The sequence below is a fragment of the Nicotiana attenuata genome, chromosome 1 (genome assembly GCF_001879085.1).
Source record: "Nicotiana attenuata strain UT chromosome 1, NIATTr2, whole genome shotgun sequence".
NCBI classification, from domain to species: Eukaryota; Viridiplantae; Streptophyta; class Magnoliopsida; order Solanales; family Solanaceae; genus Nicotiana; species Nicotiana attenuata.
Window position 1 is genome coordinate 104,317,465 of NC_031989.1, and position 17,115 is coordinate 104,334,579.

General features: G+C 36.6%; 2 protein-coding genes across 2 annotated transcripts; both read left to right on the top strand.

Moving 5' to 3' along the window:
• Nucleotides 2,322–4,124, top strand: LOC109241947 (putative pentatricopeptide repeat-containing protein At1g12700, mitochondrial). Its single transcript, XM_019408776.1, has one exon. It carries the CDS (start codon nucleotides 2,322–2,324, stop codon nucleotides 4,122–4,124), a length of 1,803 nt encoding a protein of 600 aa, XP_019264321.1.
• Nucleotides 13,680–15,587, top strand: LOC109231579 (putative pentatricopeptide repeat-containing protein At1g12700, mitochondrial). The gene has a single exon (XM_019397234.1). The coding sequence runs from the start codon at nucleotides 13,734–13,736 to the stop codon at nucleotides 15,480–15,482; it is 1,749 nt and encodes a 582-aa protein (XP_019252779.1). The 5' UTR covers nucleotides 13,680–13,733; the 3' UTR covers nucleotides 15,483–15,587.

Consider the following 17,115-nt stretch of genomic DNA (forward strand, 5'->3'; position numbering starts at 1 on the left):
ACTTGGGTTTGAAGTGATTGTCTATCGTGGTGAAAAGATAATCGTTAGGGACTATCTCTTCTACCAAGGGCTCCTGTAATGGTTCAGAGGCCTCCTTGCTCTTAGAAGATGATTTTTGGGTAAAAGAACCTCTAGTTCTAGAGGAAGAACCAGGGCTAGGAGAAGGCATGGCAAAACGGCCACCACGAGAGGATCCTAAGCTACGAAGTCTCCCACCTCTTCTATGTCTAACAGGGGCATTGGGAAAATTGTCTAAAATAGGAACTCTCTTAGGGTTAGGGTTCGAAGAAGACATGATGAGGAAGAAGAAGAAGTAAACAGAGATTTGCACAGTTCAAGTGTTCGAGAAAAAAAGTTTTATGTGCTAAAAGGTGAAAGGAAAAATCGTATTTATACTGATGGGTGACCGTCAAAAGTAAAAATGCAGTAATGGAAGGGTCACAATAATGGTAACTGGTCATGAACAGTGGAGCCGAAAAGAAAGCCTGAGAAAGTGTTGTAAAACTGTGGAACCAATAAGAAGATGACACGTGTTTAAAATATTAAATAGAAGTGATGATTGAAGCGTCAACTCTGTCAGAGCATTAATGCTGACAAAAATTCTCCTTTAATGAATTCCACTTCCCAAATATTCAAACTGATGAATAAATGGAAAGTGGAGGGACTATCTGTATTGGGAAAAATTGTATTTATATATATATATGGTGACGTGTCATGACACGTAGACTGGTCAAACAGTCAAAGAATTAAGGTTGGTTAACAAATACGAGCAACAACAGATACGAGCAACAGCACATACTAACAAGTTAAATGGAGAAGGCACGAGCAGTCATACAAGTAATTCAACGCTCGTACCTATTCAAGACATTTAAAGGTCAAAGATTGTGAAGAGTCAAAGGAATGAATCTGACAGCAAAAAAAAGCCTAGATACAACATTCAATGAGTATTAAATACTGGAAATGTTAGAGAATATGTATTTAACATATATGATTGCATAACGTAACATTTAAAGTCATTAATTGCCCATAATTGTCTTATTATAACAAAGGTAAAGTCTGTGTTCCCAAAATGGCTATAAAAGGAAAGTCACAAATAGCTGTAAGCACGAAAAAATACTATTGGAATATACTTTGATTTACTTGCTTTCTGATCATATTATTCACAAATTCCTTTCTTTATATACTCTTTTCCGATTATCAGTAACCCGTGTTCTTCTAAATTCAAGCTTTGACCTAAAATCTAATTTTTGGTTAAACAGTTTGTGCTTCTAATATGGTATATATATATATATATATATATATATATATATATATATATATATACAGATATAAAACAGAGATATAGATTTAAGAGGGGAGAGGGGGATACTTTAATTAATCGTAGGCCTTCCACGTGTCTGAGCCGAGAGTCTATTAGAAAAGAGCCTCTCTATCCTCACAAGGTAGTACATTTCCAGACTATTGGGTATGTTGTTGTTGTTGTTATTGTAGGCCTTACGTGCCTATTTTAGTGCTGAACACGGTTATTAACGAATGGGGCATATTTGGTCTATAGTATAACTGTATGGACTTTTATATAGGAATAGTGAAATAAAGGGTAGTAGAATAGATATGAATAATATTTGAAAGTAAATGGGTAAATATTGTATTTGAAAGTAGCAAATGTGACTCATTTTCTACGGGAGAAATTCAAAAATAGCCAGATTTATCACTGGTCGTTGAAAAATAGCCAAGTTTCAAAAGTCATCGAAATTTAGCCACTTTAAATCTGAGCGAAAACACTGTTCAAAATCCGGAAAAATACGCCCGCAAATTTTACGGGAGTTCCAGCATAAGTATGCTGGAACTCCCATAAATTTTACGGGAGTTCCAGGATAACTATGCTGGAACTCCCGCAAATTTTACGGGAGTTCAAGCATAATTATGCTGGAACTCCCGCAAATTTTACGGGAGTTCCAGCAAGTATAATTATCCAGTATAATATACTGGAGTTTGGAGCACTGGTGCTCCAATCTCCCGCAAAATTTACAGGAGTTAGCAAAGTATACCGGTCCAGCATAATATGCTGGAGTTCGTACACAAATGCACCAGAACTCCCGTATATTATACTGGACCGGTACCTGTTGCGGCAAAATAGTGGCTATTTTTCATTGACTTGGTAAACGCTGGCTATTTTTCATTGACCAGTGTGAAAACTGGCTATACCATGATATTTTAACATTTTCTACGGATAAAAAAATATGACCCGTTTCCGTATCCTAAAATTAGGGTTCACTGGAGAAGTCCTTTCAGAAATTCGAGAGATTCCTTAGCCATTGAAGATGACGAAAATTTCTCTGTTGCGTTACTCTTGCAATAGTATTCCCTTTATCTCATTTTCTGCTATTACACGTATTGGTTGGGCAATTTCAATTCGAGATTATTCTTCATCTCATAGCAATACATCCATTCCGACAAAGGGTAAATTTGGGGCAACAAGAAGGTTTGATAACGTCATGTGTTTAGATAATGCTGTGAGTCTCTTTAATCGAATGGTAAGAACGCAGCCTCTTCCTTCTGTTTTCGACTTCTCGAAATTATTAAAGTCTATGGTAAATATGAAGCATTACTCTGTTGTTGTTTCCCTTTTTGAAGAAATGCGAAAATTGCGTATCCCAATTAATGGTTTCATCTTGAATATTGTGATTAACAGTTATTGCCTAATGCATCGCTCTGACTGCGGATTTTCGGTGTTAGCCATTTACTTGAAGAGTGGAATTTCATTTGATATTGTGATCTTTAGTACCTTAGTAAGGGGACTCTTTGCTGAAAATAAGATAAAAGATGCAGTTACCTTGTTTAAAAAGTTGGTGAAAGAGAATATTTGTGAGCCTAATGAAGTCATGTATTCGACCGTCATGAATGGGCTTAGCAAAAGGGGCCATACTAAAAAAACTTTTGATTTGCTTAGGGTAATGGAACAAGGGAACATTAAGCCCGATCCGTACATCTATAGCATTGTTATACATGCCTTATGCAAAGATAGAATGGTAGATGCTGCAATTAATCTTTTGAATGAGATGAAACAAAAAGGCATCACTGCGGACATTGTCACGTATAATTCATTGATTGATGGTCTCTGTAAGTTTGGACAGTGGGAAAAGGTTAGGACTTTGCTCTCTGAAATGGTAAATTCGAATATTTATCCAAATGTGCACACCTTGACCATAGTGACAGATGGACTATGCAAAGAGGGAAAAGTCGAAGATGCTGAGGAGGTAATGAGACACATGATTGGAAAAGGTGTAGAGCCAAATATAGTCACCTACAATGTTATAATCGACGGATATTGCTTGCGCGGCCAAATGGATAGAGCAAGGAGAATTTTTGAATCGATGATAGATAAGAGCATTAAGCCTGACATTGTTAGCTATAGCACATTAATAAATGGATATTGTAAGAACAATAAATTGGATGAGGCCATGGACTTATTTCATGAAATTTCTCGAAATGGATTGAGATCCGACATTTTCACCTACAGTATCATTTTGAAAGGACTATTTGATGTTGGAAGAACTGACTTTGCGCAAATTTTTTTTGTTGAGATGCAATCTACAGGGCTCAAACCTAATTTTTGCACTAATCTTATTTTGCTCCGTGGTTATTTTCATAATGGACTTGTCGAGAAAGCTATGTCGCTATTTCGTAAGTTGGAAATACAGAGAGAAGATACTGATATTGAATTTTACAATGTTGTAATTAACGGATTGTGCAAAAATGGTCAGCTCGACAAAGCTCGTGCTATTTTTGAGAAGCTTTCCTTAATTAGATTGTTTCCCGATGTGATAACATACAATACAATTATAAATGGATTTTGTCTAGAAGGATTGTTAGATGATGCTAAAAATATGCTAAGAAAAATGGAGGAGAATGGTTGTTCGCCAAACAATGGCACCTACAATATTATTGTGCGAGGATTTCTAAAGTTTAGCAAAATAAGTGAAATGACAACTTTTTTGAAGGAAATGACCGAAAGGGACTTCTCATTTGATGCAAGTACTGTAGAGTTACTAATAGATGTTATAGCGAAGGGTCCTTCTTTGCTTAACATGATACCACAGTTTCCCTTGGGAAATAAGAAGTGATATTTATTTCATTTGATTTATTCAGCTTTGCATGTCACTATGACACAATTTCCTTTTACTCTGCAAAAGAACTCACATAAACAGAATTGCGGAAGCTGAAAGAATATGGTTATTAGAACATTGCTTGAGTCCTAAACTTTTTCCTTCTGTTCCAAACCTTGCTGCAAGCAGTTGATTCACTAGATGTTTCACATGTACAATTTTATAGTAAATTACATGTTTCTCTGCTTATTATTAGGTGGTTCACTTAAAACTATAGCATGTAGTGGACTATCCAAAATTGAGGAAGCACGCCAAAATCTGCAGGATCATCTAAATACTTCTGACCTCAAGTGAGGTGAAAAGCTTAAGATGGTTTTTCTCTTACACTTGATATATAGTACACTTATTTATTTATTTATTTATTTATTTGAGATTTTGGTTTCATTACGATTGAGATTGCTTCTTATTCATTTAAATACTTCTGACTAATGTGATTGGCTTGTCATTACTGGTTCTGATGCAATTAAATATTCATGTCTTTGGCAGATGAAGAGGAGGTTGATCACTCTAAGCATATATCTCGACAGGCCATTGGTGCGGAAAAGGTTACTACGACTATCTGTTTCTTTCCTTTGGGATTTAATCAGTTGTAATTTTTCTTGAATAATTGCAGTTTACCCCTTAGATACATGTATATATGGAGTAGCTAAAGATAATACACCTATTTTCAATCTGAAAATAAGCACACCAATTAGGGTAGTTCACATTGCAAATTTACCAACTGCTTAGCTGCTTATAACTAATGAATTATGTTGATCCTTTATGTGTACATGAAAGTAGGTCATGAAAAGTTCTATCGACATATTGTCACTTTTGATGATTGAGTAATCACGCCCAACTCTAGTCCTAAAAAGGATAAGCGGTCGCTGCTGTTGGACTTTAAGCATTGGGCTTTAAAGACTTTAAGCATTGGGCTTTAAAAGTCTAAGAGTGTGAATTGGAAATGGTGGGAAATAAAATGGAGGGAAATGAAAATTTGAATGAAGTGAGCTTTTGTCTTGAACTTTGTCCCTCATTAGTGAGGGACAACTACATTTGTGTGTATATATATAGGATCACTTCTTAGAGCTCTTAAAATGAGTTGAAGAGAATGAACCCTCGCGCCGTCGTTGTCGCTCGCTCATCTCGGCTTCGGCTTCGGCTTCGGCTTCGGCTTCGGCTTCGGATTCGGAAAATGATCGATAAGATTATTTTTGGATAAAATTTATTTAATTAATTATTTAATAATTAATTAAAAGCCAGTCAGATAATTAACGAAATTAACTGAAATCTGGAATCCAAAAACGATGAACGTTAATATTTCCCTTCTGAACAGACACTTTTCCTGAACAGACATCACACCTCTCCGATAATTGCCTATAAATTCTGAGGCATGGATGCATTTTCGACACACTGAAAAAATTACAGAACTTCCTTCCTTCTGAAAATCCTGCATTCTATTTCGCAGAATCTCTTCTAAATTTCGTAAGTGTGATTTTGCTCCGTTCTTTGAGTTCGTTGGTATCCTGCAGTTTGTATTGTCACTGTTGCAGGAAGGTTTATTCCGTTTCATCCTGGGAGGATTTAATCCATTACCTTGGCAACATGTGAGGGGGTTAAAATTCCTTAAGGACGCACAAGCAAATTATGGACTCGGAATATCTTTTATACTTTACTGTTTTCCTGGTTTTTTTTTCTTCCAACAGTCTTTCTGATTTTGTGTTTTAACACAGTAGCATTTACAGCTGCAAATATAATTCGATCTGAAAGTCCGGAGTCGAATCCCACAGAGAACTAAGGTTTCGCTGTAATTGTTCAATATCACAAAGAAGACAAGTTTGAACAATTTCTAAATTATAATATTAAGATTTTTATATCTAACTAATTAACCAACAAATACTATAAAACGGTAAAATTATCAACTAACGAGACAAAGGTTTGGAGACTAAATTAAGGAGGTCTAGAGTTATGATTTCCCCAACTGTTGATTTCATTAATTGTATGTTTCTTATAGCTTTGACTTAGTTGCCTCTATCAATCATGAACTCTCCAGCTATCATAAATCTCTCTCAAGCAATTATGATAATTTACTAGACGCACTCTCTCAAGCTACGCTAGCTAGATTCACATTACAGTTCACTTAGATCGCACCCGAGGTATCGTTATCTCTAATCCAACCTCTAAACCCTCGGTTATGTCTCGCCTATACTCCGGGAGTGATGTTGTTCAAACAACTACCTAAATATGCACTCTCTCTCAAGCAGATACATAATAAATAGGAACGGCTAATTGAGGATCCTTTCAATTAACCAAAATCAAAACGTAGTTGAACAAATAGAGATTAACAACTAACTCAAAACTATATTAATATAACAACTAATTCATCCCCAAAAGGTTCCATCAAAACTCTAGATAATAAATTAGCTATTCATAAAAGTATGTGAAAACACAATACTCCAATTCATAACCAACAATAAAATAGGAAGAAGAAGGGGAAAAACTCGTAGTTAAATCTTCCTCCTTGCTCCTAGCGTGTTCTTGCCTCCAAGGGTGTTGTCTAACCCTAAAGTAGTGTCTCCTCCCTCAAAGTGGTGTTTTAGGATGTATTTATATAACCTAGGGTTGATGAGGGGCGGAATTCTTCAATCCAACTTCGGATGGGAGAGCTGGAATCCGCGTCTGCCTTCGCGTCGAGACGCGGACTTTGACGCGGATCCGCGTTTGCCTTCGCGTCTAGACGCGGACTTTGACGCGGATCCAGCTTTTGAGATTCTTCCATTTCGCGAAGCGCTCCGTGCCTTTGCTTCGCTTCGCTGTTTTGTGCCTTAACTTTTCTCCTTTTTCGCGTCCGACTTCGTGCCACGCACGAAATAGACGAGCTCCCACTCCTTTAATTTCTTCTTTTTGTGTCGAATTGTCATCTTTTAATCATTTATCATCCAAACTCGTTCCTACACATAAGAAATACATAATGAGTATATTTCATTTAGAAAATCATGTAATCTCCCGCGACACACACAAGAATTAATATGCAAATATACTAAAAAATATGCACTTTTCATCATTTATCATTGAGCTCCCTCCATTCCACTTTGCTTGGCATTATGTTTTATTAGTCTGGTTAAAACAAATTACATATTTCATTATTTACTTAATGAGAAGTTTTTATAGCCACACAAATATTATGTAATATTTAAGATCACGAGTTTTAAAAGGCTACATTTTTTTATTAAACATTATGCCAAGTCAAACTATAACAAACAAAATGAAACCGAGGGAGTATATCATAGCAAATGGATTCAGGGAATGCAGTATTATCATATGCTCATAAATATATCAATAGAAATAGAAACGTATATAAGGCGATACTCCCTTCTTCTAAAAGTTGTCTTATTTCACTTCTCTTGAACCAAAGTCTAATTTTGGTATCAGTTACTTCTACTCTGCTTACTGAAGGTTGCACAGATGCACGGTCCATTTCTGGTGGTCAAGAAACATTCAGAGGTCCGTCTTATTGTTCTCACTATGTACTCATTCCGACTAATGTGATTGGCTTATTATTACTGGTTTTGATGCAACTAGGTATTCATGCCTTTGCAGATGAAGAGGAGATGGCTCAATCTGAACATTGCTCTCCACGGTCCGTAGGTGCTGAAAAGGTAATGCATCTCCAATTTAGCGGGACGTGCAAGAGCTCAATTTAAATGAGAAAGTCTTCTTCAGTGAAATCTTTGTGCCATTTGCCTTGAGAAACTATACTGTCAGCTGCAATGACACCATCTTGTATCCCTACAGCCTCGAATGCAAATTCTAGCGCGAGGAAGATTGCAAAAACCAAAAGTTACCTCCTTTGTAACGAGGTCAGAGTGTACAAATCCAGATATAGGTGCAGCTTGGAGTCCCCCAATGAGAAGTATAGCTGATCATGTATTACAATAGAGGCATGTTACTTACGTTATCGTGTCTAAAACGCAGAGGCTAAAACGAATCAAGAATAATTATAGCTATCTGTTTGAAGTATTTTTATATTTTTGTTTGTGGAACATTAAAGTGTTTGTGGAAGTTAAGTGGTATTATTATGGACGTATCAGGGTATTCTCTTTTTCTTTTACTTCCCCTTACACACACTCTCTTTGTCTCTCTCTATGGCATGTGAAGTTTAACGATAACAAGTTTCCAATTATTGAAAGGTGCCATTTTTTTTGAAATATAGTAAAGGAAAGAGTATTATATGAAATGGAACACATGAGTACTATATACTTTGCAGAAAACTTAAATAAAATTTTATGACATCGGGTGTTGGAGACCCATCCCATACGTATATATATTGCTATTTTTGGAACATACTGAAGGAAAGTTTGCTGTATGAAATGGAACAGAGGAAATATATATACACGCTATTTTTGGAACATACTAAAGGAAAGTTTGCTATATGAAATGGAACAGAGGAAATATATAGTTTATAGAAAACTTGAAGACATATATTAAGACTAGAAATGAACTCATATGAACGGCATGGATAGTGAGGGTTTATATAATGGACACCTTCATTTATATATAAGAACGACACCTCGGCGGAGGAGTAGATGCGCTGGTCCCCTTCGGTCAACTTGCTTGTGCTTACTGTTACCTACTGTAGGACCTCCGTCCCTGAAGCGAAGAAAGAGGACCGGGAACAAGAGGTTGTCCTCTCCCGACCCAGTAGTTCCGCAACTACTACCGTGGTTATTGCCAACGGGGATCCATTAGATGCTGTCGGTCGTCATATCTTTGAAAACTCAAACGTAAAGAATAAACGAACTCCTCTGTAACGACCCGACCCGTCGTTACGGGAGTTACCGCCCTGTTTTCCTCGTTTTATGCTTCTATATGTTTCATTATATGTGTTTGGAGAATTTGAAGTAATTTGGTTAGAGTTCGGTTAGAAATGAGACAATAAGTCTCTTTATGAGAAGGATTATTTGGAAAAGTCAACCGAATGTTGACTTATGAGTTGGAAGGATCGGAATGGATTTCTGATGATTCGACTAGTTCCGGGGGATGATTTGTGACTTAGGAGCGCAATCAGAATTGAATTTGGAGGTCTGGTGTAGAATTAGGCTTGAATTGGCTAAGGTTGGATTTTTGGCGAATTCCGGATGGTAGGTGAGATTTTGATCCGAGGGTCAGAATGGAATTCCGAGAGTTGCAGTAGCTCCATTAGATGATCTTGGATGTGCGTGCAAAGTTTCAGATCATTCGGAGGTGTTTAGGTCGGGTTTTAGATCAAATGCAAGTTTCGGAAGTTTTAGTTTAACTTAGGCTTGAATCCGTGGTAATTTGATGATTTTGATGTTTATGATAGTGTTTTTATGTTACGAGCAAGTTTGAATGAAGTAATAGAACATATCTGTGCATTTGGTTGAGGTCCCGACGGCCTCGGGGTGATTTCGGATGGCTAACGGGTAATTTTGAACATGAAAAGTGCAGCAGAAATGCAACAGCAATGCAGGCCTGTTTTGGCCTTCGCGTTCGCGGAGGCAGGCTCGCATTCTCGTAAAGATTGATGGCCTGGTGCATCGCGTTTGCGTATAAGCGATCGCGTTCGCGTAGTGTTAGCAGCTGAAGCATCGCGTTCGCATGCAGTGTAACGCGTTCGCGTAGAAGGAAAATGAGGTCCTGAGAAATTGTTCATCGCGATCGCGGCCACAGGGACGCGTTCGCGTAGTTGGAGATTCTGAAGCTTGGCGTTCGCGGGATGGTAGCCGCGTTCGCGTAAGGTTAAATATTGGTCAACGAATTTTGGTCATCGCGAGCGCGGGGCTTTGACCGCTTTCGCGTAAGGGAAAAACTGGGCGACAGAAGGGTTTTAAAATAATATTTCATCCGCGACCCTTTCTTATTTTTCCTCCATTGTTGACGTTCTTGAGAGCTTTGGACAAGGAAATTCGAGGGTTTTGACTGAGAATCAATTGGAGGTAAGTTCCTTGGCCTAAATATTCGAATTTATGATAGAAATTACATGTAAACTGTATAAAATTCATCAAAAACGAGTTAAGCTAGGGCTTGAATAGCTGTGATGTAAAAATGGAATTTGGAGGGTCAAACGAGCTCCGTTTTTGGTAAACTTTATATGCACGGACTCGTGGCGAGACGAGAAATCCGTTGGTGTGATTTTCGGAATTTTTTGAGAAGTGGGTCAGGGGCTCGGGTTTTACCAACTTCGTGAATTTTAGTACTTTTCGAGTATTTTTGATTGGGTTATGATTCTTTACCCCATATTTATGTATTCGTTGTGATTTTGACTAGATTCGACGCGCGAGAAGGTCTATACGAAAGGAAAAGGCATTGCGGACCATTCTACGGCCGGTTAGAGGTGAGTAGTTGGTGTATATGATGGCCTGAGGGTTTGAAACCCCGGCTTATCACATTGTGACGCTATTGTAGGGCGTGACTCGCACCCCATGGCAGGTGCGGGATTAGTTATGACTGGGGATTGAGACTTATTCCATCCCGAACAAGAAAAATTCTATATTGGCGACTGATACGCACCCTGTATTGAATATGTCTGGGCTTATTGCCGTGTTTGGGGCCTTGTGCCGATCTGTAGCATCCTTAGAGGATGAATGCCATTGTGATAGCATGCTTTGTATGTTCATTGATCTCAATCCTGTGTTTAATCACTGTTATGAAATGCTAAGTCACTTTTCCTGAAGTTAAATATCTAAAGTATATTCTTCTTAATAAATTGGAAATTGGGAAAAGTGGTTGAACTTGTTATATGACTCATATGCATATTGTGGACTGAGTATGGATCGGGCTTCACGCCACAGCGAATGATATGATTATATTGCGTTTGGGCTGAAAGAGCCCCTCCGGAGTCTGTACACACCCCCAGTGAGCGCCGTCGACGTTAAATGGATCGGGCTACACGCCGTAGCGGTCATGTGCATTGCATTGCATCATTACATTTTACTTGACTGTATTATTTGAAGTTGTTTTGCTGTTAGATCGTAGTAAGATGTAAGACTGTTAGTTTTAGCTTTGCTTTGTGGCATTTCGTGGATTTCTTATCTTCAGACATTTTATATGCTTATTACTCACTGAGTCGGTAGTACTCACCCCTACTCCCTGCACCTTGTGTGCAGATTCAGGTACACCGGAGGCTTAGCTGAGCAGTCTTTGTTTCCAGAGCTTATCAGAGTTGTTGAGGTAGCTGCTTGACGTTCGTAGGACCTGACTACTCTTCCCATTTCAGTATTATTTATATAGACATTTCCAGACATGAGTATTTTTGTTCTATTATTATTACTCAGATTGTTTAGAGGCTCTAGACTCGTGACCCCAGGTCTTTGGGAGTTTTTATCAGACTTCGTAGTTTTTCTCAGTATTATTATATTATAAATATCGGATTATTATTATTCTAAAACTATTATAATCTCTTTAGATTGTCAATTTGAGGTTTACGGTTAAATTGGGAACGATTGTGGTCTGGCTTGCCTAGCAATGTTGTTGGGCGCCATCACGACCGGGTTTGGGGTCGTGACATCCTCGGGGGATACTTAAGCCACTTTTAATGCAAACCAGAAGGACTTACGCTGTTACTTAACAACCAAAAAGCTTTGCGTCGAACCTCAGCCCCTTCGAGTTGGCGACGAGATAACAGCCTCTGACGCCCCACACCATTGCGACATGAGGGGGCTTGCCCATAAGCCTACTTTGTCCTATATATATATATATATATAGGTATTTTCATTTAGGCAGGTGAGACTGAAAAATAAAAAAAAATCAGCTTCTAAATGTGATATTTTCATATTTTCACGTAGTCATAAAATTATTTATTTGCTCCAAATTAGTATTTCTTCTTGTTTCATCCAAAATATAAAATGCATATTTATCTTAGCTTTGTATTTTTTTTAGATTCAATAATTATTTGTTTCAACTGTGTATTTCTTCTTTTTCGGGCCAAATATGTAAAAAAAAAAAAATATGGCTGAACTCTATTTTTTAGCCAAATAAATAAAGTTTTGCCATCTACGTATTTCCTTTTAATCATCTTTAGATGCTATGACTATTTTTTCCATTTGTATATTTCTTCTTTTCGAGCCAAATCTATATAAAATTCTTTTTTGGCTAAAACTCATTATTTTTAGCTGGAAAAACTTTATTTTAGCCAAAAACATGGAGTTCAATTGTGTATTTTTAATAATTTTTCTCTAGATGTAGTGGCTATTTATTAAAATTGTGCATTTTTTTTTCAGGGTCAAATTCTAATAAAAAAAGTTGCAGGTATTCTAAACCAATTAAATTTTTTATCCAAATTAATATAGTTTCAACTGTATGTATACTTTTTATTTCTTCTTTAGATAAATGATAATTTTTCTAAAACCTGCGTATTTTTTTTTGGGTGCAAATCTGTCAAACGAAGTAAAAATTGTGTGGGGTAACCACTTTTTAAGTGATATTTACTTTTTATTCAGCATTTTTAATGCTGAGCAAAAGTAGCCACTAGTCTATTAAAATTAATACGAAAAGGCAGTATTACCCTTTCCTTCCCAAACGGAAATACGCCATTTTCAGATTCATTCCTTATAGATCCACTTCTCCTTTTGCAATGGCGTTCTGGGGTCCGTATGAGTGTTTCCATTATTTTCATATATGAAATCCAATTTTGAACAGAAGAAACGAAATGCATTAATCATATAAAATTTATAAGCCTCTCATTTCCTTTTGTATTTGCTTTCAGGAGTTGAATTGCCTGGCAAAACCATTCACTCATAATAATCACAGACGTGGGAGGACGTGACTTTTGGTTTTCTAAAAGAAGTGACTTTTAGATTTTCTTAAACAATAGATAATTAGGAATTCAAAAGTTTAGATAATTGTGTTAAGGACATGTAGTCCTGAAGTCCTAAAGTTAAATTTAAAAGTTAAGTACATGTAGTCCTGAAGTCCTGAACTTAGAGTTTCAAGTTCAAAAGTTAAGGACATGTAGTCCTGAAGTTAAGTTCAATAGTTAAGGACACAAGTTTAAAAGTTAAGGACAGACAGTCCTTAACTTATAGTTACAAGTTCAAAAGTTAAGGGCAATAGGTCCTTAACTTTGACTTACAAGTTCAAAAGTTAAGGACGCTTGGTCCTTAAGTTTGAGTTCCAAGTTCAAAAGTTAAGGACATGTAGTCCTGAAGTCCTAAACTTAGAGTTACAAGTTCAAAAGTTAAGGACATGTAGTCCTGAAGTCCTGAAGTTAAGTTCAAGAGTTAAGGACATGAGCAGAAGGATATTTTCTTTCGGGCAATTAAAGTTTATTAAAGCAGTGGCTAAAAACTAAAGACATTTTAAATAGTGGCTTAAAAATAAATACATGTGTTATTAGTGGCTAACCGCCCGCTTCCCGTCAAAGGAATTGGCGGAAAATCCATTACTTTTAGCTAAATATATAAAAAATCAGCCTAAACGAATTGGCCGAAAATCCATTACTTTTAGCTAAATATGAAAAATCAGCCTAAATAATACAGTTACTAATTAGTATCACGAACAAGTTTTCTAAAAAAATTAGGGCATACAGAGATAGCATACAATAATTTTCTCTTCGGCAATTGCAATCAGATGACGAGAATTTCTCTGCTTCGTTACTCTTCCAATGGTATTTTTCCCTTTCTCTCTTTTTCTGCTATTTCACCTTCTGCTTCGGCATTTGCAATCAGATATTATTCTTCATTTCACTGCAATATTGAGAATGTCAAGTGTTTAGATGATGCTCTGAGCCTCTTTCGTCGGATGATCAGAACGCAGCCTCTTCCTTCTGTTTTTAGCTTCTCGAAATTATTAAAGACTATGGTAAACATGAAGCATTACTCTGCTGTTATTTCACTTGTTCGAAAAATGCTGAAATTGAACATCCCAGTTAATAATTTCATCTTGAATATAGTGATCAACAATTATTGCCTAATGCATCGTTCTGACTGCGGATTTTCAATGTTAGCCATTTACTTGAAGAATGGCATTCCATTTGATGTTGTCACCTTTAGCACCTTACTAAGGGGACTCTTTGCTGAAAATAAGATCAAAGACGCAATTAACTTGTTCAAAAAGTTGGTGAGAGAGGATATTTGTGAGCCTAACGATTTCATGTATTCGATTGTCATGAATGGGCTTAGCAAAAGGGGTCATACTCAAAAAACTTTTGATTTGCTTAGGGTAATGGAACAAGGAAGCACTAAGCCCGATGCATACATCTATAACATTGTTATAGATGCCCTATGCAAAGATAGAATGTTGGATGCTGCATTTAGCCTTTTTGAAGAGACGAAACAAAAAGGCATTCCTCCAAACTTTGTCACATATGGTTTCTGTAAGCTTGGTCGGTGGGAAGAGGTTAGGACTTTGTTCTTCGAAATGGTAAATCTTAATATTTATCCAGATGTCTGCACCTTGACTATAGTAACCGATGGACTATGCAAAGAAGGAAAAGTTGAAGATGTCGAAGAGGTAATGAGACACATGATTCGAAAAGGTGTGGAGCCTAATGTGGTCACCTACAATGTGATAATTGATGGATATTGCTTGCGCGGTCAAATGGATAGAGCAAGGAGACATTTCGATTCCATGATAGGTAAGAGCATTAAGCCTGACATTGTTAGCTATAATATATTAATAAATGGATATTGTAAGGACAATAAATTGGATGAGACCATGCATTTGTTTCATGAAATTTCTCGAAATGGATTGAGACCTGACAGTTTCACCTACAGTATTATTTTGAAAGGCCTGTTTGATGTTGGAAGAACTGATTTTGCGCAAAAATTCTTTGTTAAGATGCAATCTACAGGGCTCAAACCTAATTTATGCACTAATCTCATTTTGCTCCGTGGTTATTTTCAGAATGGACTTGTTGAGAAAGCTATGTCGCTATTTCATGAGTTGGAAATACAGAGAGAAAATACTGATATTGAATTTCACAATGTTGTAATTAATGGATTGTGCAAAAATGGTTCGTTTGACAAAGCTCATGTTGTTTTTGAGAAGCTTTCTTTAATTGGATTGTTTCCCAATGTGATAACATACAACACAATTATAAATGGATTTTGTCTAGAAGGATTGTTAGATGAATCTAAAAATATGTTAAGAAAAATGGAGGAGAATGGTTGTTCACCAAACAATGGCACCTACAATGTTGTTCTGCGAGGATTTCTCAAGTTCAGCAAAATCAGTGAAATTACAACTTTTTTGAAGGAAATGAATGAAAGGGGCTTCTCATTTGATGCAGCTACAGCAAAGTTACTGATACACCTTCTAGCAGAGAATCCTTCTTTGCTAAACATGATACCACAGTTTCATTCGGGAAATAAGAAGTGAATTTTTATTCACTTGGTTTATTCAGCTAGACTTATTACTGTGATGCACTTTCCTTTCACCTCTGCGAAAGAAATCACATCTAATGGAATTGTCGAAGCTAAAAGAATGGCAATTAGAACATTGCTTGAGCTGTCCAAGCAAGCTTATTGAGGAGGCACATCTATTTTGATTGTTTTTCAATTCTACTTTATCTTAGAAATCATATTCTATTGCAGTCTTAATATGAGAAATGAAAGTTTCCTTATGTGCACATGTTAAGTCTAGGAAAATCATTTTCCGTGGTATTTAGTTATTCAGGTAATAGTTTTCTATCCTTTCAATAATCAACAACAACTTTCTGTAACTTAGTAATAGTCGTAGAAACAATATTTTTGATAGTTTCTTAGGTCTTGGTAACATAACCATAAATGTAACACCACAGCTTACATGATAACATGGTACCAACTCCTAAGCATCACTGCACACAGATGGCCAGCATCAAGTGAGCTTGAATTACCATAGTTGATCCGACAAAAAGTCATGTTTGAAACTGCCATAGCAGTTTTACCCTTGTATGCAAGAATTAGGGAGAATACTTTCTCCGGGAAATAATCTCTTGGTTTCTTTTGTCTAATGCAAGACTACAGAAACCAAAAGTTACCTCCTTTCTAACAGGGTAAGAGTGTACAAATCCATTTCGGATGAGGTCTTCCCCACTGGTACTATTGTGCTTCCTATTTGTGAAGTAAGTGGATTGCTGTGAGCTTGGAATTCCCCAATGAGAAGTGTAGCTAAATATGTATTACAGTAGAAACATGTTACTTACGTTTATCGTCTTCTGAAACACAGAGGCTAGACTGAATGAAGGACTATTATAGCTACCATCTATATAAAGTATTTTTATAATTTATTTTCTGAAATATTGAAGTGCTTTTTGGAAGTTAAGTGGTATTAATATGAACGTAATAGGGTAAGTTCTTGTCATATTTTAGTTGATTAACTGGAACTGCCAAAGTTCTTTTTTAAATTGAGTTTTCATTATGGTATTACAAAACGACAACTACTTAAATAAGTTCATATCTTAATTGCTGCTTGATGGTTAGAGGCCTCAGATGCAGATATTATGCTTCTTGATCCCATTTCCCTTTTATAGTAACCTTTTCTACTTTATCTCTCAGTTGAATAAGCACTTAGGACTTGGATTTGGTAATTTGCTCTCCCTTTAGTGAGAACAATAGGGTTTCATATTGATCCAAATAGATGTTAAGGACACTTAGTTCAGGCTAATAGATATTTTCCCTGAGATTAACTTAATGATGACATGTTAATGCAGTTGGAAGGCTATCGAATAATATACTTTTGTAGAGCAAATTGACATCTTTCCTAATTTCAGTAAAATGCTTCCATACTGTGTCCTCGGACTTGAAAGGTGAAATTTTTGTAATCGAAACTTGCATGGATTCACTGTGAAAGATGTTCCCCAGCCTGAAGAAAAGCAAAAAGTAAATTTTTTGTGTTTGTGCCTACGTGAAAGTAAACTCCACTAATGATTTTTTTTACTTTACGCTGCTAGGACAACTAACTTCTAATAATTTCACGGAAAGACTCGTCAGCCAGGTGACTCAACTAGCTCTGAAAAGCTCTCCTTGTGAAA

Coding starts and splice junctions, on each gene's coding strand:
- LOC109231579 (XM_019397234.1), top strand. CDS start 13,734: ATGACGAGAATTTCTCTGCTTCGTTACTCTTCCAATGGTATTTTTCCC.
- LOC109241947 (XM_019408776.1), top strand. CDS start 2,322: ATGACGAAAATTTCTCTGTTGCGTTACTCTTGCAATAGTATTCCCTTT.